The sequence below is a fragment of the Plasmopara halstedii genome (genome assembly GCF_900000015.1).
Source record: "Plasmopara halstedii genome assembly, contig: Scaffold_1343, whole genome shotgun sequence".
NCBI classification, from domain to species: domain Eukaryota; phylum Oomycota; class Peronosporomycetes; order Peronosporales; family Peronosporaceae; genus Plasmopara; species Plasmopara halstedii.
In genome coordinates, this window is record NW_020188258.1 from 152,637 (window position 1) to 180,031 (window position 27,395).

The window sequence follows — 27,395 nt, forward strand, 5'->3', positions numbered from 1 at the left end:
TCGGACACGCAAGCCTCGTTGAGGCAATAATCGATTGGAACTGTAAGTGTTCTCAATCTTAATGGGGGGGTGTCACGGGGTTACCCATACCCTGGTAACAAGGGTGTATGTCACATTAGATGAGCATGGTGTGACCACCCAAACAAGAATACGGTACGAGGCTGGATAGCCACTAGTTATACATGTATTTAAATTTTATTAGACATATTTAGGAATATCTATGCATTAGAAATTTGGCGGCTTTGCCGCAGATAAAAATAAATAAAGTCAGTTTTGAATTCAAACCGAAGAATTAATTAGCCTTGGTTAAGGCTATAATTACTCTTGGAGTAAGCGGATTGCGGTCCGCTAAACTCGTACGTGTTTCGAGTATAGAACGAGAGGTCGGTGACCTAACTTACGCTTCCTCAAGCGCAAAGCTACGGCAGCCCCGCTGCACTAAACAAACTAGACCACTCATGCGGGGATAATCTCTCTCGTTCTTAGCTTTTGAAGCTTCATAGGTCATCACATTGGGCCTGTCACATGGTTATGATTACTGTCACATCATAAAATAACTATTTTCCCTTTTTGACTTGAGGACCTCAATTTCTGCTCGCGACTTATAGTCACTTTTGGCTCAAAAGGTAATATTATCGGGGATTATGACACCCAGATGCTTCTAATCCCCACCGGGCCTGGCACAATCGACAACAGCCCAGAGCTACCCTTAATCGTCCCACCAGGGACGCACTGTGGAGAACACGGCATATAGTCGTCCAATCCTGCCCAGCCTTCAAAGGCATGCTCGAGGCACATAGCAATATCATAGCAATCAATATTTGACAATCCTATTTTCTGCGCGGAAGACGTCGCAGCTCGTGTACGCGCCAAACAAAATTAAGACGGGTGAGACGGTGAGTTATCTGCACCAATTAAGCAAAATGATTTTGATATGCATCGACACTCTCACCAGCTTGAAAGTATCAAAGTTACATACCAATTGCCTATTAGAGGGTACACCGCTTTTGCTCTAAGGTACTCCAGCTATTGATGGCCTTGGGCAGAGAAAGCACTTGTGGGGCGACTGCCTTGCACTCGTTTTGCTCAGGGTGGGAGTCGAAAGGACCGCACGCACAGGCGTGTAGAAGCCCCGCACTAGCGTGGTGAGCGACGTCAGATGATTTGAATTGTAAAAATGGCGTGGAGATATGAGTAAGAATAGACGTGAGTCTTGCACTTCTAGTAGAAGAAGATGGACTGCTTGAATCAGGTTCAGCTTGTCATCAGGGAATGTTTAGATTTTTTAGATCTAAATGAGGCAGAGGATTTGGTCGGGACAGGAAGAGCGACTGATACCGCTCTCATTTAGGAAAACCTCAGCATCCCCACCGAGACAATCTTTAAATGTGGTGGTGCGCCTTTTTTTTGGGGGGGGGGCTGGACTTGCTAAACTTTAATTAGGTGCCCGATAGGGGCTTCCCTATGCAAGTATTCTCTGCGGAGCAGGGACGTTCGATTGTAAATAGGGGATTAATTTCCAGGCGCAATACTTTCTCGTCGTAGTCACATTTGCGCAGTCGTCTTGAAAAGACATAACAACTGTGCACCTCGATTCAGTCTACATCTTAGTGGTGGATAGAAAGGGGTATGAACTTTTAATCTTGTGTGTATTTCGTTATACATTTGGTATTTTATTGTATCAGCAACAACAGATTGCAATCGTACAACTTTCACATTGTAGTTGTATATTTGTAAGTATTGACTTTCGGTGTAATGAAGCTGAAAAAACTCTAAAAAGAAGGGGTTTGTGGTATGAGCGGACTGCTTGCCGCGCGTTGGAGAGAGGTTAAATTAACAACCTATACACGATCGCAATAGCAGAGCAAATCCAAAATCTAGTACGCTAAAGACTCTTTGCTTCATTCCTCAAAGGGGTGAACGAACTCAACCTCTGTGTCCTTACAATTGGGAACCACTTGGAGTCAAACCATCCCCTGTACAAATTGCACAACATATTCGCTCTCCTATTGATGCATCAATTCCTTAATACGAACCCATCCTCTGTGCGCTAATTGGTGCATACTTTGAAGTGAAAAAAATCTGTGTGAGAGATGCATGGCAAACCCGTGCACTACGAGTCAAAATCATCGTCTGTGCAAGGTACAGTTTAAACTGTTCTTCACGAATCATATTTACATTTCATAGTCTGAAACTTACTTTTTATTCGTGGTATCGAGCAAGCGCAACTCTAATTCGTAGTAAAGACGCTGCTTGCGCAAACACATGCACATTTTGTGGTACACACTGATTCTTAAGAGTGAGCTCACCATCGCCAATAAAATTGACGTCCATTCCCCGTTTGTCTTTGTGATCCGAATCCTATCATGCGCCTCTTTCGCTCTTCCATGCGCGCGTCATCGCTTCTTCAAACGCGATCCTTCGCCACCAATGCCTCCGAATTACGCTCGGCTGTTTTCAAAGATCATTTGCGTACAGTGAAAATGGCTGAATCCATGGAGACGGTCCTCCCTGGCGGACGAAATCTTTTTCCACTACTCCCGAAAGCCTTCACCGGCATCAAGCAGGTTGGTGTGATTGGCTGGGGCTCGCAGGGACCCGCACAGGCTCAAAATCTGCGAGACTCGCTTGAGGGCACGGACATTAAGGTCAAAGTTGGTCTTCGCGAAGGTTCATCCTCTATCGCCAAGGCTAATGCCGCTGGTTTTAGTGAGGACAAGGGCAATCTCGGTGAAATGTTTGATGTTATCAAAGAGTCTGACTTGGTGGTTCTACTTATAAGTGATGCGGCTTCCGTAGCATTGTACCCCAAGATTTTCCCCCTGATTAAATCGGGTGCCACTCTCGGTTTATCCCACGGGTATCTACTTGGACATCTCGAATCCATCAATGAAACTTTCCCTAAGGACATTAACGTTGTCATGATGGCTCCAAAAGGAATGGGTCCGAGTGTACGTCGCTTATACGTGCAAGGAAAAACCGTTAACGGAGCTGGAATCAACTCAAGTGTGGCAATTCACCAAGATGTGACTGGCAACGCGACCGAAATTGCTCTGGGGTGGAGTGTTGGTGTCGGTGCCCCTTACACGTTTTACACGACCATGGCTGACGAGTATAAATCAGACATTTTTGGTGAACGCTGCATTTTGCTTGGTGGTGTTCACGGTCTCGTGGAATCTCTTTTCCGTCGCTATGTGCAGAACGGCATGAGTCCCGAAGATGCTTTCAAGAACTCGGCCGAATGTATTACGGGCCCATTGAACGAAAAAATTTCTCATTCCGGTATCAAGTCGGTGTATGAAAGTTTCAAGGGCGAAGACAAGATCATTTTTGAGAAAGCGTACACAGCCGCTTACACGCCGTGCCGCGACATTATTGAGGAAGTATACGACGATGTAGCGTGTGGCAATGAGATTCGCAGTGTGAACAATGCTGTAGCTCGCCACGATCGCTTTCCATTTGGGAAAATTGATCAAACATACACGTGGAAAATTGGTGAGAAGGTGCGTGCGGCTCGTGATGGCAACTTTGTATTGAATCCTTTCACTGCTGGATCGTACGTGGCTATGATGATGGCACAAATTGATGTGCTTATAAGTCATGGTCACTGCTATTCGGAGGTTGCGAATGAGTCGGTGATCGAGTCGGTGGACTCGCTTAATCCATACATGCATGCACGTGGTGTTGCTTACATGGTCGATAATTGCTCGACAACGGCACGTCTCGGCTCGCGCAAATGGGCTCCTCGCTTTGACTATATTCTGACGGAGCAAGCATATGTTGCTGTTGACGGCAACCAGATCAAAAACGAGGCAAAGATCATGAGCGAATTCAAGAATCACAAGATTCACGATGTGCTTGCTGTGTGTGCGTCGATGCGTCCCAGTGTCGACATATCTGTTGAATAAACTCGCCAGACAGTTGACAGTCATAATATACTTGTAGCACTTTTATGACAGTTGCAAGTAGTAATTCAACTATGGTAATGTATACAAAACCAAGATCTTATCGTCTTCTATATTAATGTGCCCCGAGTTGAAAAGCATGAACTCGATGCAGGTAGCACTTTTGCCAAGAGAGTACGCATCTAGCGTTAGAGTTTAAGTGTCTTAAACGGCTAATCTTTTGTTTGATAGAACGCTTGTTTTGCAGAAAGGTCCTACTGTTGGTACTGGGCGCTTTGGAGAGGTCTCAATCGCTCTTCGATTGCCAAGGTTACAGATTAAGACCTTAAATGTCGCCATTTTGCTTACTCGAATCTAGTGCAATTTTGCTTGCAGTAAAGCAAATATTTGTCCAGGAAGAATTAGATCAAGGCAACGACATTAGTTCGTTATCGTTGCAGCGTGTGCAGAGCTGGAAGCAGATTGAGCGCGAGCTAAATATACTTCAACTTTTACAACGCCATGACCACCGCAACATCGTACGGTATCTTGGCAGCGGTACGTTGATACTACATTGCATGAGGAAGTAGATTTGACAGCTTCACTGTTGTTCAGAGCGCAACGGACCGTCTGTTAACATCTTTATGGAGTATCTTCCGGCAGGCTCGCTGAGCAAGTAAGAAATATTTGTAAGATTAAAGAAGGATTGACGCTGATTTGGGGATGCTGCCAGAGTGTTGAAGCAATTCGGACCATTTAGTGAAGAGATGGTCCGGGCTTATGTTCGTGATGTGGTACAAGGTGTATCGCATTTGCATGAGCTAGGTATTGCGCATCGCGACCTTAAGTGCGCCAACTTATTACTTGCAGACGACGAGCTTGGTGGTGTTAAGATTGCAGATTTTGGAACAGCGAAGATGGTTGCTTTTGAAGTACGAAATGGTGTGAATGTAGATCAGCAACGCCAGATGGACACATTAAGGTGCTTTCTGCTTTAATGAGATGAAGATTTTACCTTGGTTTGAATGTTGCACGTGTATTGTTGAGCTCTCCAGATCCGTGCGTGATGGCATGGGCTCACCATTTTGGATGGCGCCCGAGATTGTTCGCGCTGAAAAGGGGACAGATTCCTGGTGCAAGGCAGATGTTTGGGGCATCGGTTGTATCGTGATTGAAATGGTTACAGGGAGGCCACCATGGGTATGTTGCTTTTACATATCCCTTGATGATTTATATCCTTGTACTAAGTGTCATATATTCTGCAGGAAAATTTGTCTAACCCGCTTACCGCCATGTTTCACATTGCATCTGCTTCCACAATCCCAGACTTTCCGAATCACTTATCATCGGCAGCTCACGATTTCTTGTTGAGGTGTTTCGAAAAGAACCCGGACAATCGTGCATCCGCCACCGAATTACTCCAGCATAGGTTTCTGCTTGAATCACCAAAGTCTTCGTGATAGATGCTGTGCTGGCTTAAATGCCTGTTATCACACGAATTATCATAACAAAGGACAATGCTTTCTGTTGCAAACGGCGATATCTTTGTAGATACAAAAAAACAAATTCTATTCCATACAAATTCGGCCGCTTCAATCGATTGTCGGGATTTGGTGACGTAGAGAAAATGCGAGCAGTTTTCCAAGTATAACGTCATGGTTCTCGTCCACAACCGCCCGCGCTGAAGAACTGTAACTTATTGTCCGTAAAAGTTGCAGCGTTTCTTTAAATTGAATCGCTGCCAATAAAACTGCATAGAATATAAGTACGCGCTCGTTTCATTCAAATAAATATTAGATCTATGTTACCTCTTAAAGGTGCCCAGGCATCGGTAGCCGCATAGATGATCTGTGCATCGCTTAGACTTGGCGCTTCCCAGTCCGACACTTGCAAGTCCTTATCAAGCGAGCCTCCAAGCATCACCTGACATGCTGTCTTGAGTCCGGGTCGCAAACAACCAAGTTTGTGTGTAATATACAGCGTGTCGATTGTCGAATTGACCGCTTGTACCAAATTTGACAACTTTAACTGACGAAAATCATCACTTAACGAGTGACCGACTTTCAATACATTAGAATCAGCAAATAGGTCATGCAATATCGGCGGCAGTGGCTTTCCACGTTGCAGTCGATACAGAAATGCCCGCTCCAGTGTGCTAATTTGGATCAAACACACAGGATTACCCTTTGATCCCTTCAATGGTTGAAAATCTGGCCTCGCTTCTGTATCAACACCCACAACCTTTTGTTTCCATAAATATTCGGCATGCTCCTGCTCTTCTTCGTTCGAGTGAATGACTGCTATTGGTCCATCAAACTGAATCTTTGGCAGCTTGTCATAATCACTTAGAGTTTTTTCCCCAAAACGTTGAAACAGCGCTGAGCCTTGGCGAAACAGCGGCAAGTGCATGGCACGCGCATGTTTTGCAAGTTTTCGCCGCATCATACGTGCAAACTCTTTTTCGCGTTTTGCTTCATCGAATTCATTGCGACGATCACCTGCCTTAGAAACAGATGAGGCGACAGGTAGCGGCAACTGTTCCAGCGTTTCTATGGCCAGTGTAGCTCGCAAGCGGTTCATTTGATTGCGTTGCTTCTGACCCGCAGACGATATCTTGAAATTATCATTGTGAGAACAGACTTTTTGCTTTGTGGAAAATAGAACTGCACGATGAAGACTACACTTGAACGCACACGCATGCCGAGATAGAGTCTTGGCTACCTGCATGAATCCCTCACTTAGCAGATAGACACTGTTTTTTTTTTAACTATTACTTCACATATGTTAAGGCCATCAACATTAAGTATTATGAAGTAGTATTCATATTGCAATAAAACGATAAAGAAAATATGTTTGGAGTTGCACATGTTACTCCGCCAGAGCCATCGTTACCCAAATTCTCGACGCGCGAGGCTCGCTTCCGTAAAGCGTGCGATGCAAATACTTTATTTTTCTACATTCCTACCAAATCAAGTCTCCTACTGCCATTATTGCATCCTGTGAGCCATGTCTACAGGGAGCAGGACGCACGTTGTTTACATTTGTTACAATCTGTTGCACTGATTCCAAGCTGCAAATGTAAAAAGATACTCGCGACTGTTAACGAAGCACTCAAGATACCCGTATCTGCAGCTACTCGTGGTCGATTCGAAACCAAGTTGCGGCCGCTGATAAATAAACTACGCGACGAGGATGAAAATTGCGCGACTCGACCATTAATCGCCCTACAACTTAAGGAGAAGGTGGCTGAGTGCTTGCGTTGCTGGATCGTGGATCCGATCGATGGATTTGTGCTCAGAAAAGAGCATGTTGTGAAAGGTATGCGGTTAGATGATCTAGTGGCTACACCCGTCGGTGTGGGATATATGAGGGGTTACCGCACCACAGACGGCTTTTGTATAATTGTGTACCCTTGGGGCTATGGATTCGTGCACCTGAATGAGGTCAAAAAGGTGCAACAGGCTGCTGAAAATCATCTCAAAAAGCGCATGTACACCGAATATGTTGCATTTGAGCATCAGCAACTATACGAGCAGATCAAGGGACTTTTGGATGATTTACCGCCAATATCTGACAAAAGTAATGATTTTGAGGATACAAAAGAAAAAAGAGATGAGGATCTTGAAGTGTTGCCCAGAATTCTAAACAAGGAGGTGCGGGTGGCTTTTACTCCGAATTTGTATTATGAACTAACGTCGTTTGCTGTAGCATATGAACACGACAGTGCTGCAAAAAGACTTACAATTTTTGCGTCGTGTGGAAGCACTTGTGAAGAAAGTACAGTATTCTCGTCAGGCGCAGACAGTTAAGGAGCCTGATCGCAAGTTGCTGCGCATGGATGAAGACGACGAGATAGCAGGGGACGCTGAGCAGCTGGAATCTGTAAAGCAATATCAAACATCAATCTAGGAGAAAACCTTACACAGATGATTGGAAACGAAGTGAACCAAGCCCAACAGAGATCAATATTGAACGGTAATGCAGTCATCACCAAACTTGGTAATTCCAAAGCAATCAAAGTTAATGCCCGATTAAGGACGTCTGATCTTGACTACTGTTGCAAATCAAATATTTGATAGATATATAACATCAGACAGTGACTCACGGTGCGATTCCACAAAGTACGTATCTGGTAAGGCAGGGAATAAAATTTAAATAATGCTCAAAAACTTAAAGATCTAATTCTCCTGAAAGGAAAAGTTTTTATTCTGGATTGAGATCCCATGGGTATCAAAACAGGTACCTCACCAAGCTACAAACCACTTGAGCCAGGGATCGGTCACAGAGTTGTAAGAGATGTTGGCAAGTTATAAGGATTCGAGAGTTAGCAGAACACAGAATAACTTCGGATTATATTGTGGAGAGACCCAACTATGAGCTCCATGGATCTCAATTTTTACTAGTTGTATCGCTTTGAGCTACAATTTAATATCCAACAATCCATGCAGCAAACACTTGAACACAAGATGAAACATAAGCGTTGAATATGGTTTTACAAAAAGAAATCTCACCTTGATCAAACACTTGCGGCTTTAACAACGCCACCACCCATGACCGAAAAGCTTCGTAAAGAACATACTGACTGAAACAAAAGCTTTCATTGACGATTTAATTTGTTGAGCTTCATGCCTTCGCCTTATCTCGAGAGCAAAAAGTGCATTTAACGTTCTGGGAGCCGGCACGATAAGCCCATCTTAGATACAGAATCAAGAATTCTGTAGGTTACTCAATGATTAAAATGCTGACTTTGCTGATATTTTAAAGATATTGCAGACAACATGACTCACAAGTTTTGCTCCTGATCGTCTGTTTGCGGGTAGGTTGTTGCCCAGAAATTTGCTCCTTATCGTAGCAGACACACAATTGATTGTGGTTGAAATACATGATACTCAGTTCGTGAACATACTGGAACTTCGTGACTGGGGCAGAAACAGAGAGCAAACATGTTTTCGCGTCTGAGTTTTGCTTCATATTGGTATAGCCTTGCAAATTTTTTGCTTATTTCTGCTGACAGATTTTAATGCTGATGCGCGAGCTATATTCTTTCTTGATTCTGAGCTGACAAAAGTACACAATTTATTTCGCATTACACTTTTATGGAATTTTAAGTACGCGTAAGTAACTTATAAAAATGAAAGTGGTGGCTTTCGTGGTACACATGGACTCGTAGCCCCACGTTTTGGTAAGTAATATAGATTATTTCATCGCATATAGTAGAACATAATAGTTTAACTCAAATTTGATAATATGCCAATTTTGAAACAGCAGATCAATCTAAGCAAGTAGCACGTTTCGCTCCCGGATATAGCGTACAACCCAACATCTAAGCGTAAGTAGCGCAAACTTGCTTAGCCGGAATTTCCTCTGTGCACAGTACACGTCAAGTTCGTGCACTTGATGATACTTTTAATCCATCCCACGACCAAGAGCTGTATTCGTCATGAGGACGGAGCGCGAGATATTCTAATACATGCCCCAGAACAACTTGTTATGCTTGGACACTAACGTAATCTAATCTTAGAGTCATGAAACTGCCGACAAAAAAGACGACACGGTAGTCTCTCGCCCAAAGACGTTCACCAGCTATGATGATGGGCTGCTGAGATACCACCAGGAGCACTTCAATCGAACCTATGTGTAACCACAGATAGCTCCACCCGCAAGGCCACTGAAGTTAAACGTCCAGCCTTTTGCGTGCAGACACGGGAAGTACCTCTCTTTGGATAAGGAAGTTGATATAATCGTGAACTTGATCATGCTGCGATAGGAACAACCGCGTGTCGCGCTTGCGATCTCTAAGCGAGTATGCCGCACGAGAATGGACTCTGCAAGCAGTAATTCTGTGAAAGAGATTTTTTGATCCGGAAAGATTTGATGCGACATAGCTTATCTAGGCGTATCGAGTACGCTCTAAATATTGACGTCGCAAGACGCGCAAATATCGTTTTCGCATTTGATATCTTCAATATCTCTGCGCACTGCAATTGTACGACTCTTCTGAATCTATCCCGACTTTTCGCAGCTTTACTATGCCTGGAATGTTAGCGTTAACAACAACAAAGTTCTAGATTGAAAGCCCCACTTTTCTTCCAGAGAATTGCGCGTTCAGACGCTGGGTCCCATTGACCGCGAGCTTTACAAGGTACAATAGATCACGTATCGTTCCCAGTGGGCGCGAGGCATTTTACTGGGGGTCGATGTTTCTGTCGAGGAGTCGATCGTAAGACACCCCCTGCAGGCAAATCCGACCATTCATACTTCCAAGCCAAGAGAGAAGGAGTACGCAGGGCGTCGATGTTTAGTACAACGACATATGAAACATCTGCGAAGCTACGTGAAAGCCAGGATTTATTTCTTCCTTAACATCATCTCTGAGATCTATCTCCTCTGGTGCGCTCCAAGCCTCCACTTTCGGCACCTCATCCGTCCCACGCGGTACTGCACATTCAATGAGAGTCCACTGCTGTATCTGAAAAGGTAATGCGGACGTGGAAGGTCTCGGCTCGAGTCGCACGATAGCTGAGATGAGCTTCACTTCTTGTGGACGAGTATATGACGCCTTCGCGACGATAAGAGCTCACAATTTTCATGTCAAGAATTATTACACATTATCCAGCAACATTAAACTTTGGTAGCGTTGTTTGTTGTCTCATTTCAGATTCTGATTCGAGCGATGATCTCATTCTAGGCACAGAATGTCTTGAACGCTACGAACCATGGATCGACTGCAACCCAAGGAAGTAAATACCAAGCAAGCTTTTATGGTAGGAGTCATAAACATATCTTTGTCAGATAACACTGACGCTTTTAGCGCAATTTCGAATCTACTATTGCTTCGGTGTAGAATATTAGATCGTCAATTTATTTAGAAATTATATCGCTTAGTGTTTCATGCAGAGCTCGAAAGGCAGAAGCATCAGTGAGCAGCGAGATCAGCATGATATATAAAGTAGCGATCGTATACCACGGTATCTCTGAAAGGCGAGATAAGTTTATGTCGTGATCACTTCGTATGGGGCGTTTGAGTGCGCCAAAAGGTGAAGTATCCGGCGCTAAAATTGGTGTAGACAAATATGAGCAATTGTGTGTCGCGGCCGTCTGGGCTATGGACAGCGAACAGCAGAAACATTAGGGTGCCGCGGTCCTCAAAGCCAGAGTCGTAAAGCGATCTTAAGTCGCAGATACAAGATCCAAGCTCGCAAAGTTTAGAGGCATGGGTCGCCCATTTCACGATGTAACGGTATCACATTTGCGGGGTGTTAGTTCAATAGAATGACCCTCGGGTAGACCATGCAGAAATAACATTATTGATTGGCTAGCCTTTCATTTTTAGGCATTTAAGGGATAATTTGAACCGGTGAGCTGTATATTTCGATTATGCCGATATGGCTAAATCTTCGCCAATGTCTTATAAAAAGATACCTAAGTAGGATAGGTTGCGGCACAAGCAGCAGCTATCATAGCTGTGAAAGAAAGCACCAACTCTGATTCTTACCAAATTAAATTGACCAACATATGTCATATGTGACGTTTTAGTCTTTTCATCACTTATGCTAAACTCCATGTTGATATTGGCTGAAATGATTGCAAAACTTGCTTGAGCCTCGTCAACTTGAAGAAGCAGAAGGATTGTCCTGCTCCCAAGGAGTTACTTATTTTTGAAGGAAACACCTGCTTGGCTTATAAATATATGTGAGTTATAAAGTTCATGCGCCGTTGTGCACAGTGACGTCGTCACCACATCTCTCGAAATATGCCGAGATGGCTATCTTTGCTTGCCGAGTATCACTTTGAGGTATGGCAGAAGCCGGGTCGGCTTAATGAGGTGGAAGACGCGCTTTCATCTCGCCCCAATAAAAAGCTGTGGAAAATGTCATGACGGTTTCTTAGTGTTGACGAGGCGATAGGTATGGCACATGGGTGGAATGCAACATGTGTTCCGTTACAAAAAGCATTGAGAAAAAAATCCTGTATTATACAAATGCTTGGTTGCACGTCTGCATCTTCTTCCTTATCTTAAATTTTGCTTAAATTTTGCTTTATCACACATATTCAGTGTGGTAGTACCTCATGACGAGGACCAAGCACAGAATACAATTCAAAGCGCATGACACACCTTTGAATAGCCTTCTCAGAAGAGAAAAGCCATACAATTCTGTGAGCGCTTTGTTCTGCTGGCATATCAAGTATAGATGGGTAATTACAATTTTGCGCACTAACGAAGCATACCGATGGGTTAAACCCTCGCCGCATACGTCTATCAGCCGGCAGAGTGACTGCAGTCCATAAGTGTGTACTGTATTTTTGATTGAAACGGGCGAGGTAATACTTCCATTGCGGTTTAAGTTCACCACCTAAGTAAACTTTTAAATATCGCTGCTGTCAGCAACACACTTACTGATGAGGATACAACCACGATGCTTGGTTGGTATCTTTTTCCTTGGCAAAAAACAGTTTTTACAGCGATTTCCCATTTTTGAAAATTCTTTAAGTTTTAACCTTCTGCCTCAACTTTCCACAATCTGCGCATTTACGGTCCGTTTCATTCGAAGGAAATCGATACGATGTCTTGCCCTAGAATTCGCTACGACGTTTATTTCGTTATTAGTAAGCTTGACCTGGCTCAGCTAGTTAAGATTTTCCATTTTTAAGTTCACGCGTCGCTGCAGACTTTCCGGACTGATAAACATCATAAATTGGAATCCGATTTAAGCGGGTATGGTCACCAGTGCTATTTTTGGTTTCTGGTGTGGAACACAACATTCGCGGTCGAAAGGTGGGATTGTGATTGGTGAATAGAAAACTTTCATTTAAGGAATAATCAAATTTATAAGATCCACTTTGGCAAGATTAACCTGGCATCGTTGTCGTTGATGATATGGCACACCGCGATCTTTCTTCACCCTGAAGAAAAAGCAAGGTCGCCAGGCACAGCGTGCTTTCCACTAACGAGTGGGGTCCGCCCAAGGATGCGTTGATGAGATTCCAACTCGGTGTCTGCGTTTTGCATTGTTAAATGCAAATTAAGCTATGAATGGCGCTTTCGTTGGGTGTCTTCTTCAATAGTTGGCCTGCTATCAGACGGGTAGGGCGACGTGTCTTCCTTGTCCTGTGCAAACTGAGTGCGATACACTGAGGCCTTTTGTACAGGGTACAATTCGTTTCCCACCGCTGTTACTCAGGGCGAAGATGGTACTTCCAAGGGTTGTGACGTGCGGGGTCCGAAAGATCTCTTAGCGCAATATTTGTAGGATCATTTTGTCTGGGTTTAAGCGAAAGATCCGCACGCATAGACATGTAACGGAACAACTACAGGCGGCGCGCAACTTTCAAAACAGTAGATTAATTTTGCTCATTGCGGAGAACTCATCGCCTGCAGTCGGATCTTATATGTTCTCGATTGTAATGGTATGCGGAATCTATTCGAGGGTCTCAACGTGCGGCCAAACCTGAGGCAGATCAGATTTCAGATGTGCTCTCTGAATGAGCCAGTACACTATGTAGCTAGAGGCACCCCTTGCCGTTACAGCAAATACGGAGGAACATTGATCTGTCACAATCCAAGTGTTCACATCATGTTTTGCCTTGTCAATAGGCGACGTCGTCATTGTGACATACAGCAGCTTATGTCTAAAACGTCGCGAAAGCGCATCCGTCACCAGATAGAGACCTTGCTCAGGCCTCAGCTTAGAAGAATATTTGGTAAAGAAAAGATTTACTATCTTGCCATTGATTTTAAGTATCGCGGTGATGACATCGCTATATGCAACGGCGCATGATTTGTAGAGATCCTGTACGAAGAAGTACCTTTTATTTTTCACAGTCCCTCCTTGCTAGTTTTCCTCTGCCGCAGAAAAGTCACGGAGCAAAGCTTTGCTGTCAACATGATTACTACAATGCTGCGGGTCTCTCGTCAACACACCCTGAAGTTCGTCACTAAAGATTAAGATCCGTATTGTAGCCGGCACTCGAACTAAGTGATCTGAGAGTATCGTGAACGATAAATTAACCTCCTCCTCTGTTACCACCTCTGTTACCAAGGGTATCATTTTGATGACCTCTTCGTCTTGCAAGTTTTTAAAATTATCCCAAAGGGACAACGTTGAAGATATATGGGAGCTTCTGATTAAAGCAATAAGGGATGCTTTTAACTCTTAAAACTTCCCCCGTTGCTACGTTCACGAGTGGGTGGACTTCTCTCATTGAGCGGTGCGGCTTTTTTATCCCGCGTAGTATCTGTCTATTAACTATACCGTCATATTGTGCACCAGGTATGGCTTGCAACTAAAGGTCTCCCGTCTCCACCGGCACTTTTCTTCATCGGCTTTGGGACAGGAATGCCAGCTTACAGCTGTGAATAATCGTCCCATCTAGAATACGACGCCATGTCGTCGTTCATTCCTGTCTCAGCTTCGATACACGCTGGAATTCAAGACATACGATCACTCGTCTCTGTATCAATTCGGCTGATTGCCACTTTTACCTTCTGATCTATGTTCGCGGTGTCAAAAGTTTGCGGCGTTTTCAAAAGGATAAGATCGTTCTTAGAATCCAAATTAAAAAAGACAATATGTTACTGTGTCTACGTCCTTAAAATTCACATGGAGGCTACTCATAGTCTGCAAAACTTTAACTGGCATTTTCTTCGCAAGTCCGCGGCATTCGTATATCTGTTTGGCATTCAATACTTGCGCGTACTCTCCGCTGTTTCCTACCGTCGTATGTCGTACGTAATTGCACGATTCTCCTGAAGTTATCACGCCATTACACAGCTTCATATAGTGGAAAATGTTGATATCTACAATCAGTAACCCTTAATTGTAAACTTGCCTCTCTTAACGATATAGTTTTACCAAACGAGCTGATCATCTTGCGTTCGACAATCCCTTACAAAAAGTTTTCATTGGCAAACACGCGCGGAATACCTACTGTTCGTACCTTTTAACCGTAATAGAAAGAGGCCATTAGGGTGCAAAGGTCTAGTTACCCGCAAATATAACATATGTTAGTACCACAGAGCTACTTCGCTGCTTCTTCCTCGTCAGAATGACTGAGATCTATCGCCTCTAGCACTTGTGTAGGAAGTCGACATCTCGGACTTCCAACCGGTCCCCGCGACAAGATACTTGTACTCCGCATTTGACGCGACGCTCACCATTTGATGAAAACAGAGTCTGCAGGCTTAATAAGCCTCGACGCGTACCGCACATAATTGGCGACCCTCCATAGGTAGACAATGTTCCCGTCACAGGAAGCAGACGTGCCTTCATTGTAGCGTTCAAAATCGTCCGCTAGTTTTTGACCTACCTCAACCGGTCGACAAGGCGCCGGATTTGTTGGTGTGAGCTTTAGCGACATTTGTCAATTCAAATTTTCTCTAATTGAGGTTGCGTTCTTAGCGCACATTCTTCTATGGTCTCTTAAAATAGAGTTCACAGTCGTAACGTTCTGTTAATTGGTTTAGGGGATATCAAATACAAGGTCATCTCAGCTCATCCAATATCGAGAAAAATGCTCTCCATCATACTCTCTAAGGGCTGATCGCTCAGCATAAGCGGCCTCATGGTGCAGGTCACTTGTGCTCCTACAGGTAATTTCTGGAGGCATCGCACCATCGAATTATCGAAGCTTTTCACCGGCCCCAATCGGGCTATAACCATTTCTGACCCCTGAACCGCCAGTTGCCCGACGCCTTCTGAATCAACAATACGGAAAGACTTTCAAACACGTCTAATTGTTCCGATGACAATTATATAAATAACTCGTGCCCATCCTTACAATACGGTCCACATCCTTACGGAGTTCCATCCTCGACATGAGTTCCGTTACTTTGCGAATAATAATTATGCACTGTCACGCACAAGTGTCATGTAAAATCTGCACAAATTTACTGAAAGCTAGATACAAATAGTGCAGTACGTAACACGGTAGTTAGGACTACTAAGAAATGCGCAAAGATGGTGGTAAGTGTCGGAAGCTAAACTCGGAATTCAGCAGCGGCATTGAGGGGCGGTCACAAAATGAGACGAAAAGAACCAAATGGCATTTTTTTTGCTGAGACGGATGGTTGCAGCGATCCTTAAGGCTGGTTCACGTAGGTTGATTCCGATAAGTAGTATGTTGCTGTCTCCTATTTTAATTTTGTGTAGGTGGGCAAGTGCGTCTTAGGCTGGTGACGTCCAAAACAAGACGTTGTAATTAAAAGAGTCTGCAAGTGCTTAGCTAAAGGGCTGAGTCCTGACTTTATTACGAATGACCCGTCTTTGTCTTGATAAAACAAAACCTCTGAATCATGACTCTCGTGTAATTCGTCCAGCATGCGGGAGAGTAAAGTTTTACGGGACTATATTGTAATAGAGTATTCATTTGACCGTCGAGTGAATGAGGTAAAGTTACGAGATATCGCTTCCAGTGAAGCGTCAATGATAGAAATTTCATTGTCGCTCAAGACATGTTTGTAATCAGCCTGTTTATCGAAAAACAATCATAGACCGCTTGCAAGTGATTGATATGGATTTTCAAAGTCAATCCCTCGCACTCTATGGGTATGGGCAGTTTTATCATCGCGTGGGTCTGTGTGTATTGGCCATGAAGACTTAAACGGTTGCGTTACCGGTCTCGAGGGTATGCCGAGCGACTCACAAGAACCCCGCTCAAAGTACGCACTGCATTGTTAAGAATGTCAGTATCTTATGTACAGCGTATGATATTCATCAATTTGGCTGATAAACACCAAACAAATTGGCCATACTTCCTTGCAGCACGCCCGTGCGCAGAATCATTGTTTGCGCCAAAATGGTTGCTGCAATCAAATTTTTTAAGCCCTCACTTTTTGTGACTCGCCGACAGCTTGCTGATGCAGAAAGTCAGTACCATATGAGATAATCTCTTCAATTTCACCAAACCGCCGAATCTTTGCACGAAAGATAGCGCTTTTATGTGCGACTTATCTTTTAGTAAAGGTTATTACATGTGACGTGGAAGTTGATATCAGGATCTCGGTCAATCTCATGACACAATTTCCAACACGGGGTAAATCGTGTGGTGCGGATTGGAAAATATTTCTTCAACAAAGCATTAAGATTTCGTAAGGCTCATGAGAATTTCTATCTCGCCCCTTGTGCTGATTGACCTGCTAGACTTCTCAATATCAACCTCATCAGTGAAGGAGGACGTGCGAAGCACCCACCCGCGCCAATATAATGACCTTACCGTACAGCCCGTTCAGCGATTAAACTGCAGACAATGCCCAGAGATAACCCTTCAAGCAAATTATGGCTTCAGCTTGGGGTAATGAGGCTGTCTTCGAGCGGATCCACAAATGATTATGGCCTCTATCAATCGGTTAAGTGCCTCTGTTTCTAAAGGACTTGAGAAAGCGTTTGATCTGGTCAAATAGTGTCACAATTCAGTGTGCTTTAAGCCGGTATTACACGAATCTCCTTATGTGATGTTTAATAGTCATGCGATGATGATTCCGGTCACAGCATTAAAATGTACTTGTATGCCCTGATCCTGACCTTCCGAATCCGAGTCGGCTATTTCACATCCTCTGTGATATAATTGCACTTCACTCAGAGTCGATGTCAATGGGCATGAAACCGTCAGTACATTAAAGTATCGCCAGCGTAAAGCGGCGGAATGAGAAAAATGTTTTGAGGCAATGATCAAATGATCTTATCATCAAACTTAAGACGAACCTGCTTGAATTTAAGGTATCCAATATCTAAACCAATCATGCGTCATTACGCACTGCGATGTTGTCGCCGCACCTCTCACAAAGGGCATGATGGGTAGCTATTTTTCCTAAATATTGCTTCCAGTAAGTTACAAGTCGGGCCGGCTTCATGTTGTGGTGGATGCAATTTTGTGTTGCCCAGATTGCTTTCGTGTTACCCAGATTAAGAAGTGTCGTATTTCACAATGGTGGCGTCGCGCATTAATAATATGATACGTACAGCGTACGAGTCATTTGCTATGTTAATGAATTTTTGTCCGAAAGGCGTTTTTCAACGAGGATGTAGCTCTTCCGAAGCGTTTGATTTCACGTTTGTACTGCTGTTCCTTGTCCCAATTATTGATGTATTACAGCACTGACCCACTCAGCACTCAAATGGTTGTACCTTATGATTCCCTCAAGCATATATAACCGTTGAGGGATTTAATATACGGCCAACTCGAAGAAATAGGACATAAGGTTCAAGGAACTCTGTATACTGACGTTTCAACATGTATAATATCGAAGCACGTATTATACGGGAGAAACGTGTCAGCTAGTGAACTTTTAACGCATGCATCGGCAGCTTTGGCGACCACCGATTCGAGCAGATGACTGATAATCGTGGACTTAATTTGTACGTTTCCAGAAATCTCGAAATTGTGGTTTATGTAGCAATAGTTTATCTTGCTGCTGCAAGCAGCATGAAGGAACATTGAAGCTATTCTCAATAAGATTTGCCAACATGGCTTTTTGATGATTACCGCCTGGATCGAGATTTGCGCTTATCTACAAATATTGCTCAAGCCAACTTTGACTTGTCCGCCGCTGACATACCCAGATAGATGACCGGACAAAATGAATTCATTCATGGTCGGAGAATAACCTTCAAAACACTCACGTGAAGCTACTAGGCCTAGAGCTAAAGGCTTTCATTTTCATTAATGATGCAAAAGCATATCGTTTCGCACTTGTTCCGTTGAAAATTATTCAGACAGATTTATTTTGTTGATAAAATTATAAATGTCTCCAGTCTTGTTGGGAGATAAATTACCGATAAGATTGCTGAAACTTGCGCGGCTGCACTTCATAGCAGAACTGAGGTTTTCATATCGAAAAATGTGTGTCATTTATTGATTGCTTGAGTCGATTGCTGAAATCCAGGATTTGCTAAAGCCCCATACAGATGCTAGCGGCAATCGGTGCACATATATATTAGATGTGTGTCATACAGCCATTATATAACACTATTCAATAATCTACATAGTTTTAGTTAGTAGCGTTAGTGTAAACATGATGCAACGTCTTCTGCCTTGGAGCAGCGACTCGGTCTTGAATCGCTTCAGAGGTCTCATCTTAACCAATATGTTTGTACAGCTTGGAGAGTGCATTTGAAAGTTGATTTATGTCAGTTATGGCTTACAACGAGGCACTCAGAAAAAGTTAATATGTTGCACTTACCCCAAGTGCCAATCGCGGACGGAATTTCCCTCGCCGCCTCTTCGAGCTGAGTGAAGAGTGATTCATTTATATGACAGTGGGTCGACTGGCTCACTAGTGCTGTAGCCAGTAAAGAAGAACTTCAATTACTCCGGGGAGGTACATGTTACCTTTGTCAAGATTGCCCTGGTGCCGTTGTCGCAAATATTTTTGCACACCATATCCCCAACGAACAAGACGGGATTGCGCATTGCAATACACTTTCTCCTAGCAAGTGAGATCCAATCTTATTGTAGCTCGACACCTGGCCGGTAGCTGTACCAGCAAGCTCGTGGTAAAGAACAACGCTATCACAGCAGAAAAATTGTACACCGCGAAGTCGACATGCCTCGTTCTTAGCAAAGACAAAAATCAAGCTATGCTTTATTTGTACGTCTGTTTTGCTAAAGCTGGCATGCAAAGCTGTTTGAGGCAGCGTGCTTGGGCATCCTTCAGCAGAAATCACCAGCGAATAGAAACATAGATGTCATCCTGATGAAGGATACAGATTTACCTCACTACAGTCGCTCTAGGTGCAGGCTACGCTCCTAAGAAGCTGCGGGCTCGAAAAGCGCTCGTTCTGTATTCAAATTTGATTGAAAGGGGACAATTTGTTTGGGATGAAATAATAGTCACAACGTGATCGCGTCTAGAAAGGTTGCTATGACCTCTGTACTTCAGACGACTTGTTGATCCAAGTAACAAAATGGATCTCATTGTAAGGTCCATGGTGGAAGTCGTAACACCTTGAACGGGCAAGTTTTGCGCAGGTGGGAAGAAGTGTAAAAAACGCCTCGTTCTCGCAAAACACTGTTGTCGTGTAGCTTTGGTGAGGCGCAGGTGCTGGGTCAACCTCTTTAGTCGGAGAGCACCTCGGTTTTGTCATCGCGTAAAGCTGGTGGGTCGCCAGCTGTGCGAAACATTAAGCAGTGTGCTTCTGATGTGGATTTCGCGCGTAAGAACATGCACTGTTTTGTGTAATGGTAGAAAACCTCCCGGTGCAGTGGATACTCGTAGAGCGTACACTCTTCTACAACGTCTCACTCAGACAAAACGAGTGTGACCCCTGTGATATATATTTTTGCGGGGAGGGTTTAACGAGGTACACTGTGTACGTAAAAATACATAACGTAGTGCCCTACTCAGAAGTGCAAAAGCAAAGTCCCGTGATGAAGTATCATATTTATTATGTAACGGGGTCACACGAAAATAGGGGTGTGTGTCACACGAGATGTGCATGATGTGAACACACACCCAAACAAGAATACGGCACGGGGCTAGGTAGCCGGTAGTTAAGCATGTATCTGGATTTTACTATATATATATTTAGTATATTGAGGAAATTCAAACTTTTAGCATTAGGATAAAAATATCAATAAAAATCAGTTCGGAATTGAAATCAAAGAGTCGATTAGCCTTGGGAAGGCAGTAATCACTTTTAAAGTAAGCGGATTGCGATCCGCTAACTCATACTTGGTTCTTGTAAAGAACGAAAGGTCGATGACGTAAAGTACGCTGCCCCAAACGTTTTGCTACGGCAGCCCCGCTGCATATTACCGATAAATATAAGGGTGAAAGACTACGAATGGAGTGATTGGCTGTTAGCCTCTAGTTATGTACTAAATTAAACTTCGTCATTGATAAATTCGATATAATTTACCATTACTTTGAAGGTTCTCGGTTCCGCTTCTGCAAGACCTTTCGATTTGTGTCCCAGACTCCAATTTACTCAATGATAGAATTTTGTTGCTATTTTTATATGCATTGCAAAGCTGCGGGAAATAAATGCTATATAACTATATCCATGACATCAGTTTTAGTTAAAGTAGTAATACAAGACGGTTTTCATGTGTTCTCCTTCTATTGTTAGCCTAGCGATTCATTATGACCTTCTTCCGACTATCTGATGGTTTTGTGACCCAATTTACGGCTTGATGATATGAATGTGTTAACAATCGGCTTTACCCACAAACAGCTAATAATAGTCTCGTTACATTGGCAGCTGATACAATGCTGTCTATCGAACCACTCATCACGAAATCATTTCGCAAGCATAATGTGCTCAGAGGGTTTTGATTGGTTTTTTTAAAATTTTCTTGATAGACAAGAGATTTAACATTCCGAGACCGGAATTTCCTTTTTCATATTACGAACACGACGATTGCGGCATTGATTAAAGTTTTGAGAAAGCTATATGTCACAAAATGCAAAGCAATATTAAATTTGCTTTGCAATATACGCCACGTGCTCCTAAAGGGGTGTGTAGTAAGGTGGTGAGCATAGTTTGCAAATCCGAGTCTGCTACCTTGTATTAAAGTGGTCAATGTCACATCAACATCGTAGTGAGAAGAACGGATTTATCGATTCTAAATGAAGAACGTGAATGAACCCTAAGCATTACATCCTTTAGCCTGCCTCCATTTGAATATCCAACTTAGCATAAAATGATAGTATCAAAGTATAATTGACGTTAAGCCGTCATGCAAAGATGAGACATTAGATTGGATAACGTGAATAATAACCAGTCCATTGTTATATCTTAACAGAGATGGAAACGAATTGGGACCAAACATGCACAAACCAGTCGCAATGCGAGTGGCGATTGGTTCACGGTCAGAAAGAAAAGTCCGCTCGATGAGGGCGAAAGTGTATGATACCGCAATGCTGGTTCGCATTTCCAGTTTCTTCGATAGATTTTTGTTAAATGACAAGTTCTTGCATATCTTGTTTGTTTATTGAAAGCATACAAAAGTAACGTTCAAAACAAGTATAGCTCAAGATGAGCACTTTCAGTAGCACCAGATGCTTGAGCTTCAATGGAGGATACACATCTGTATGGCAGCAAAAAAACGTACTATTATTTTTATCTATATTGAATACGAAACTTCTTGGCTGTCGATACGCACAACATGTGAGGTATCAACACATAGCGTGCAGAGAGTTGCAAAACAGCGTTACGGATAAAAAATATTTCACGATCATGTCATAAACATCGTATGATCATCTCTTGAAAGCCAGAGTCAGGTAAGTATCAGCACCTTTCAAAATGTGATAGCCAGGTCGACATGAATGGTGCTAAACATCTGTGAATCTCGTCTGCGACTTCAACGTTGATGTCATGTCTCTCTAGGCGCTTGTAATCCCAAAATGCATCATTATTACTGGCTTTTATGATATGCAAAGAGCGGAGACTGCTAACACCATGTGTTGAACTGAATATTGTTTTATCATAGCTGTATGTGTGTTGAATTTGGTAACGAAAGTTGAAGTGTACGGACGTTGGTGGCTTTCGCTCAAACCAAACATCCTGCGGCAAGATTTCGATTGGCACTGATTCAGCTAACTGACCGGCTGTACATGTACAATGGCTGATCCGTACCGACTGCGTAAATTTTATTTGTTCAAGTCATATTGAACCCAATTCGGCTGGTTCCTGCTAAGCTGTTTACTTTGCACTGATTGATAGTCATACGCATACATCGTATGATAATGTGGCCTTATGATACTTTCGTTGACAATGGCATTTCACAGCTCACTATCCGATTTCACTTGCCAGCAACAATAGACTAGATACCAGCGCAAAATGCTCACGTCGTGGCGACCGGCTTTGTTCAACATAATGCTGAGCCTTGCTATCATCAACAAGAACTACGCCGATGCTGGTAATCGGGCTGACCAAATCACGGTCAGTTTTACCGATGATATCTTTAACAAAGGGCTCGACAATGCGGATGAATGGGATGCCAAGGTTGAAAAAATAATGGCAACTTTTACCAATGTGGACCTTGTTGGTCAGATGACAGAGATTGCTGCTTATGGTCTACTGAATTCGACGTACCAGATTGACGAGGAGGCTGTTCGTGCCTATGCCAGATACCATGTTGGCTCGTATATAAGTCCCCCCATGTCAACTGTTGGAAAGATCGATGGCAAATGGGGCTGGACAACGGCTGAAATGCGTGCGTTTGTTGGTCGGATCCAGGAGATTGCCATGGAGGAAAACGGTGGGCACCCGATGATCTATGGTACGGATGCTGCTCACGGTAACGCCATGGCTACAGATGCCGTCTTCTTCGGTCAGCAAATTAACGCCGCAGCTTCATTCAATCCGAATCTCGTTTACAAGCAGGGCCGTATCACCGCTCGGGACACACTGGCATCGGGCATTCCATGGATCTTTGATCCCGTTTTGGACATTGTTCACAACCCATTGTGGCCCCGTGTGTACGAGACGTTTGGCGAGGATCCGCATCTGGCTTCTGTCATGGGTGCTGCCATTACGCGCGGTATCCAAAGCTATCCAGAGGCGGCTGCCTGCATGAAACACTGGATTGGATATTCGTGGAACCCAACTGGCCACGATCGAGAAGGCGTGACCATGTCAGACTTTGACTTACTTAACACTTACTTCCCGTCTTTCAAAGCTGCGGTGGATGCGGGGCTTTTGACAGGTATGGAGAATTTCGTATCAGTCAATGGAGTTCCCGTCGTAGAAAACACAAAACTTTTGACAAAACTACTCCGTAATGATCTGAAGTTTGAAGGTTTAATGGTGACGGACTATACGGAGATCAATCACTTGACAGAATTCCACCGTACCGCACGTTCCACAGATGAAGCAGTTAAATTTTCACTGGAGCGTACGTCCATTGATATGAGTATGGTGCCGTCAGATCTGTCGTTTACAAACGGCACCAACAAGCTGATACACGAGAATCCGGCAATCATTAATCGACTTAAAGAGTCTGTTCGTCGTATCATCAAGACAAAACTGAAACTCGGTTTGTATGAAAATCCGATGCCTGGTGCAGAATACGTCGAAATGGTCGGTAACGATGACGATGTCGCCACGGCCTTAGACCTTGCTCGCGAGTCAACAGTGTTACTGCAAAACAACGACAGTACTCTTCCTATCCCAAAAGATGCTTCTGTTTTCTTAACGGGACCTATTGCACACGATATTGGCCGTCAATGCGGTGGATGGACGCTTCACGTTTTTGGCGTATCTGGCAACGACATGTTTACACATGGTGTATCGGTCAAACAAGGTTTTGAAGCTATTGTCGGTCGCGAAGCTTTCACTTTCTTCAACGGTCTCAACATTACTGGCAGTTACACGGATGCTGATCTTACTACTGCCAAGAGATATGCCGCTGAAGCCGAATACACGGTTGTTGTTATTGGCGAGGAGACATATGAAGAAAAGACCGGCGATATTGATGACCTTACTTTGCCTCGTGGCCAAATTGAATACGTAAAGGAACTAGCATCGACTGGCACCAAAGTCGTTGTCGTGCTCTTCGAGGGGCGCCCCCGAATTTTGAATGATATTCCCGAACACTCTTACGCTGTGATCAATGCGATGCTTTCATGTGAACAAGGTGGCAGAGCTGTTGCAGAGATCATTTATGGAGATGTAAATCCTAGTGGGCGTATGCCCATTACGTACCCGAAGCACACTGGCAACGTTCTGATTTCGTATCGTCATCGTGTCAGCACTTTGTGCGCTTTAGGAGACGCTTGCGAACCCCAGTGGACGTTCGGACACGGGCTTAGTTTCACTAACTTCACGTATTCCAACATGACCATCAGTACCACGAATGTCACGTCCAGCTCAGAATCCGTCTGTGTCTCTGTGTTAGTGACGAATTCTGGCAGCGTTGCCGGGAAAGAGACCGTGATGCTGTTTCTTACGCAGCCGTATCGGTCTATATCGGTACCAGAGGTCAAACAGTTGAAGAAATTCTCAAAGATTAGTCTCAAACCGGGAGATTCAAAAACGGTGACTTTCGAGCTGACGGCGGCGGACTGGAGTGTGTACTACCCCCAAATAGGTCAGGGCCTTAAACTTGTGGCAGAGGATGCAGACTACGTGGTTGCCATCAAGCCTGAGACAGATTGTGACGTGTACAACAAGACTGCTGTCGCTAACTCTCTGTGTGCAAAGTTCACTCTGTCTACTGGTGACTATCCTTTTGGCTCCCTCGTGGCAGAGTAAATGAAAGAAAAGTGATATGATATACATTGGAAGCAAATTTAAGAATTACCGATTATAAACGAAGTTGTGCTTTCGATACGTCTAATCATAGCCTCTAATCAACAACCCATCTTACTAACGCTCGTCCTTACTCAAACTGTTGTGACTGTGAAGATCCAGATATTAGAAAGTCATTCGTGTTGAGATTGAACAGCGTCACACAAATAACGGGTTTAAGAAGATTAAGCCTACTGCAGGGACGCGCAGCACGAAAGAAGCTACGTTTCTCACCCCAATGTCAGCAGTTATTTTTTCTACGTGAGGTATTATCCACGATCAAGTCAGTGGGAGGTTATACTTGAATCTAGTGCAGATCGCATCAAGTTTGTCGGCTAGTTGTTCAAATTGGTAACGGAGGAAGCTTATACAGCTGACGCCGAAAAAGAGCTCGACGGACGCACCGAAATACTGCTATAAGTGCAATCATTTTAAAGCTCCGTTTAGCTTAGAACTAGGCCAAATTGTAAAAATAAAGATCATGGTCTCCTATGCAAAGGAGGCGAAGGTTATGGTATTTAATTCGTCGCGCTATATTGCATGATTTTCGACGCGTTACCAAGACGAGGGTAGAGAAAACCAGACAATCGTCACTCAGTAACTGAGTACTACAAAAATTCAAAGTACACGCCAATTTTCTGCGACTCTGTGGTTGACAATTACAAGCATCAGCTTGCCTTATGCTAAAGTCTTTTCATTCACTACGTCGACCACCACATATATCACAACGTGATACTTCAATGCTGTCGCAAGACATGCTCGTGCCGCTTCCGATAGTGCAGTGCTCCCGTTCTATTTTGCGCTAAATAACAAATTCGTTGCCAACAAATAAGAGAATTGCGGAATGAATTGTGCTCGTAAAGCTCACACTGAGAAAAGTTTTAGGACAAGATTCATGTAAGCATAAAACAAATAGGTATTGCAGGAGCAAATATAACGGTGATTGTTGTAGTTCGTGTACTTATACTGACATATCTGGTAAAATTGCGATTGAAGAGAACTCACATTACACTTTGGTGTAACTGGATACCAAATGGATAATGACACTTCAAAAAGAAGGAATCCATGGTATACGTGGGTTGCTCCGCAAATCAGAAAATAAGGACAATTTTGTTCATATAAGATTGTTAAAGCAAGTGTATTTACAACTAGTCAAAGTAACAGTAATTCTTAGCTGTACGTTGGGAACAGCAGAGGTAATAGACACCTAATTACCTAAGAAGCTCCCAGTTGTCCTCCCGATAGGAATTCGAGCCCAATATCTATGTGTTTGCTAACGTGGGCATTGAGAGTCTAATTTTTCCTCGTTACAAAGTGCACGACAATCCCGTTGCACTTCGTAGCACTTGTGGTCAACACACGACCAAGCAGTGGAAGGATTGTATCTTCTGCGAGAATAGAACATGACAAATTCAAAAAGTGTCCTCAGGATAGGTGGACGAGCTCGATAAGCTTTCCTCTATCTATGGTTTCGATGAAGTTAGAAAAATAGTGATCAAAGGCTGGGAGTTGTAATCGCTCGCACAGAGGCGCTCACCAGAAGTATAAATCCTAGAAATCCACGCCCGGGAGCGCGCCAGTGGAGAAACAGATGTTTTCAACCGTAGCCCCGCTGATGTTAATTGGTTTTCAGGCATTTAAAAGCCTGGACAAAAAGTTCTCTCTCTGGATGGGGCCCATAGATTTTACCTTGCTTCTAACGGTCCACAGCCCGTCGCGCTTGCGATCTCCAAACTAGAAGGTCGCAAGCGAAAAAAACACTTACCTGCAATACCTCGGTAACTCAAGTGCTTCCAACGTGGGATGACAAATGTCGCGCGCGGTCGCACCGCTTAATGAGGCGTATCGGGTGCGTTCGAAGTATTTGATCACTTGTGGACTTTTTCCAGAGGCTGTGAACTCTCAATGTCACAATGGTGTCAGAGCCTAGTAACGGTCACATCTTTTTGAAGGGTCCCCGAACGGATGCAGTATGCACCAATTCTTTACTTCTGCTTCAACTCTTTTGAGGAAACGGTGAGCGTCGCATCCCATGCGTTGCTCAACATCCGTGCCATGAGGGTAGGGTATAACGGATTTTTACGAATAGAAGACCTTCTACTATTACAAGCCCCCATCTAATTTTCGACATTGTTCTAGAAATAAAAGACCGCTTCGATTAAAGACCTCTTCAAATAAAAGGCCGCTGTAAACACCTTAACATTGGGCCGTTATTTTGAATTCGACCATGCGTCAAGCAATTGAGCTCGGAAAGAAGCAGGAGGAGATCAAGTGGATCGGC

General features: G+C 43.7%; 8 protein-coding genes across 8 annotated transcripts; 5 read left to right on the forward strand and 3 right to left on the reverse strand.

The window, feature by feature from the left end:
- Window positions 1-2,366: 2,366 nt before the first annotated feature.
- On the forward strand, window positions 2,367-5,344 carry PHALS_01056 (ketol-acid reductoisomerase; the record flags this gene model as incomplete). Its single annotated transcript, XM_024730846.1, has 9 exons — window positions 2,367-3,867; window positions 3,960-3,982; window positions 4,064-4,079; window positions 4,137-4,214; window positions 4,281-4,442; window positions 4,500-4,560; window positions 4,618-4,866; window positions 4,940-5,084; window positions 5,150-5,344. The coding sequence occupies 9 exons, from the start codon at window positions 2,367-2,369 to the stop codon at window positions 5,342-5,344; spliced, it is 2,430 nt and encodes an 809-aa protein (XP_024581083.1).
- Window positions 5,345-5,476: 132 nt separating this feature from the next.
- PHALS_01057 (3-5 exonuclease) lies at window positions 5,477-6,464 on the reverse strand (the record flags this gene model as incomplete). Its single annotated transcript, XM_024730848.1, has 2 exons — window positions 5,477-5,634; window positions 5,693-6,464. The coding sequence occupies 2 exons, from the start codon at window positions 6,462-6,464 to the stop codon at window positions 5,477-5,479; spliced, it is 930 nt and encodes a 309-aa protein (XP_024581084.1).
- A 269-nt stretch (window positions 6,465-6,733) lies between these two features.
- PHALS_01058 (uncharacterized protein) lies at window positions 6,734-7,971 on the forward strand (the record flags this gene model as incomplete). The annotated part of the gene is made up of 4 exons (XM_024730849.1): window positions 6,734-7,537; window positions 7,593-7,766; window positions 7,844-7,883; window positions 7,964-7,971. The coding sequence occupies 4 exons, from the start codon at window positions 6,734-6,736 to the stop codon at window positions 7,969-7,971; spliced, it is 1,026 nt and encodes a 341-aa protein (XP_024581085.1).
- A 338-nt stretch (window positions 7,972-8,309) lies between these two features.
- PHALS_01059 (uncharacterized protein) lies at window positions 8,310-8,855 on the reverse strand (the record flags this gene model as incomplete). The annotated part of the gene is made up of 4 exons (XM_024730850.1): window positions 8,310-8,338; window positions 8,396-8,466; window positions 8,550-8,577; window positions 8,672-8,855. The coding sequence occupies 4 exons, from the start codon at window positions 8,853-8,855 to the stop codon at window positions 8,310-8,312; spliced, it is 312 nt and encodes a 103-aa protein (XP_024581086.1).
- Window positions 8,856-13,967: 5,112 nt separating this feature from the next.
- Window positions 13,968-14,254, reverse strand: PHALS_01060 (uncharacterized protein; the record flags this gene model as incomplete). Its single annotated transcript, XM_024730851.1, has 2 exons — window positions 13,968-14,124; window positions 14,196-14,254. 2 exons carry the CDS (start codon window positions 14,252-14,254, stop codon window positions 13,968-13,970), a joined length of 216 nt encoding a protein of 71 aa, XP_024581087.1.
- A 1,947-nt stretch (window positions 14,255-16,201) lies between these two features.
- Window positions 16,202-16,484, forward strand: PHALS_01061 (uncharacterized protein; the record flags this gene model as incomplete). The annotated part of the gene is made up of 2 exons (XM_024730852.1): window positions 16,202-16,270; window positions 16,350-16,484. 2 exons carry the CDS (start codon window positions 16,202-16,204, stop codon window positions 16,482-16,484), a joined length of 204 nt encoding a protein of 67 aa, XP_024581088.1.
- Window positions 16,485-18,820: 2,336 nt separating this feature from the next.
- Window positions 18,821-19,112, forward strand: PHALS_01062 (uncharacterized protein; the record flags this gene model as incomplete). Its single annotated transcript, XM_024730853.1, has 2 exons — window positions 18,821-18,826; window positions 18,888-19,112. 2 exons carry the CDS (start codon window positions 18,821-18,823, stop codon window positions 19,110-19,112), a joined length of 231 nt encoding a protein of 76 aa, XP_024581089.1.
- A 3,587-nt stretch (window positions 19,113-22,699) lies between these two features.
- Window positions 22,700-25,078, forward strand: PHALS_01063 (glycoside hydrolase; the record flags this gene model as incomplete). The annotated part of the gene is made up of 1 exon (XM_024730854.1): window positions 22,700-25,078. One exon carries the CDS (start codon window positions 22,700-22,702, stop codon window positions 25,076-25,078), a length of 2,379 nt encoding a protein of 792 aa, XP_024581090.1.
- Window positions 25,079-27,395: the final 2,317 nt, after the last annotated feature.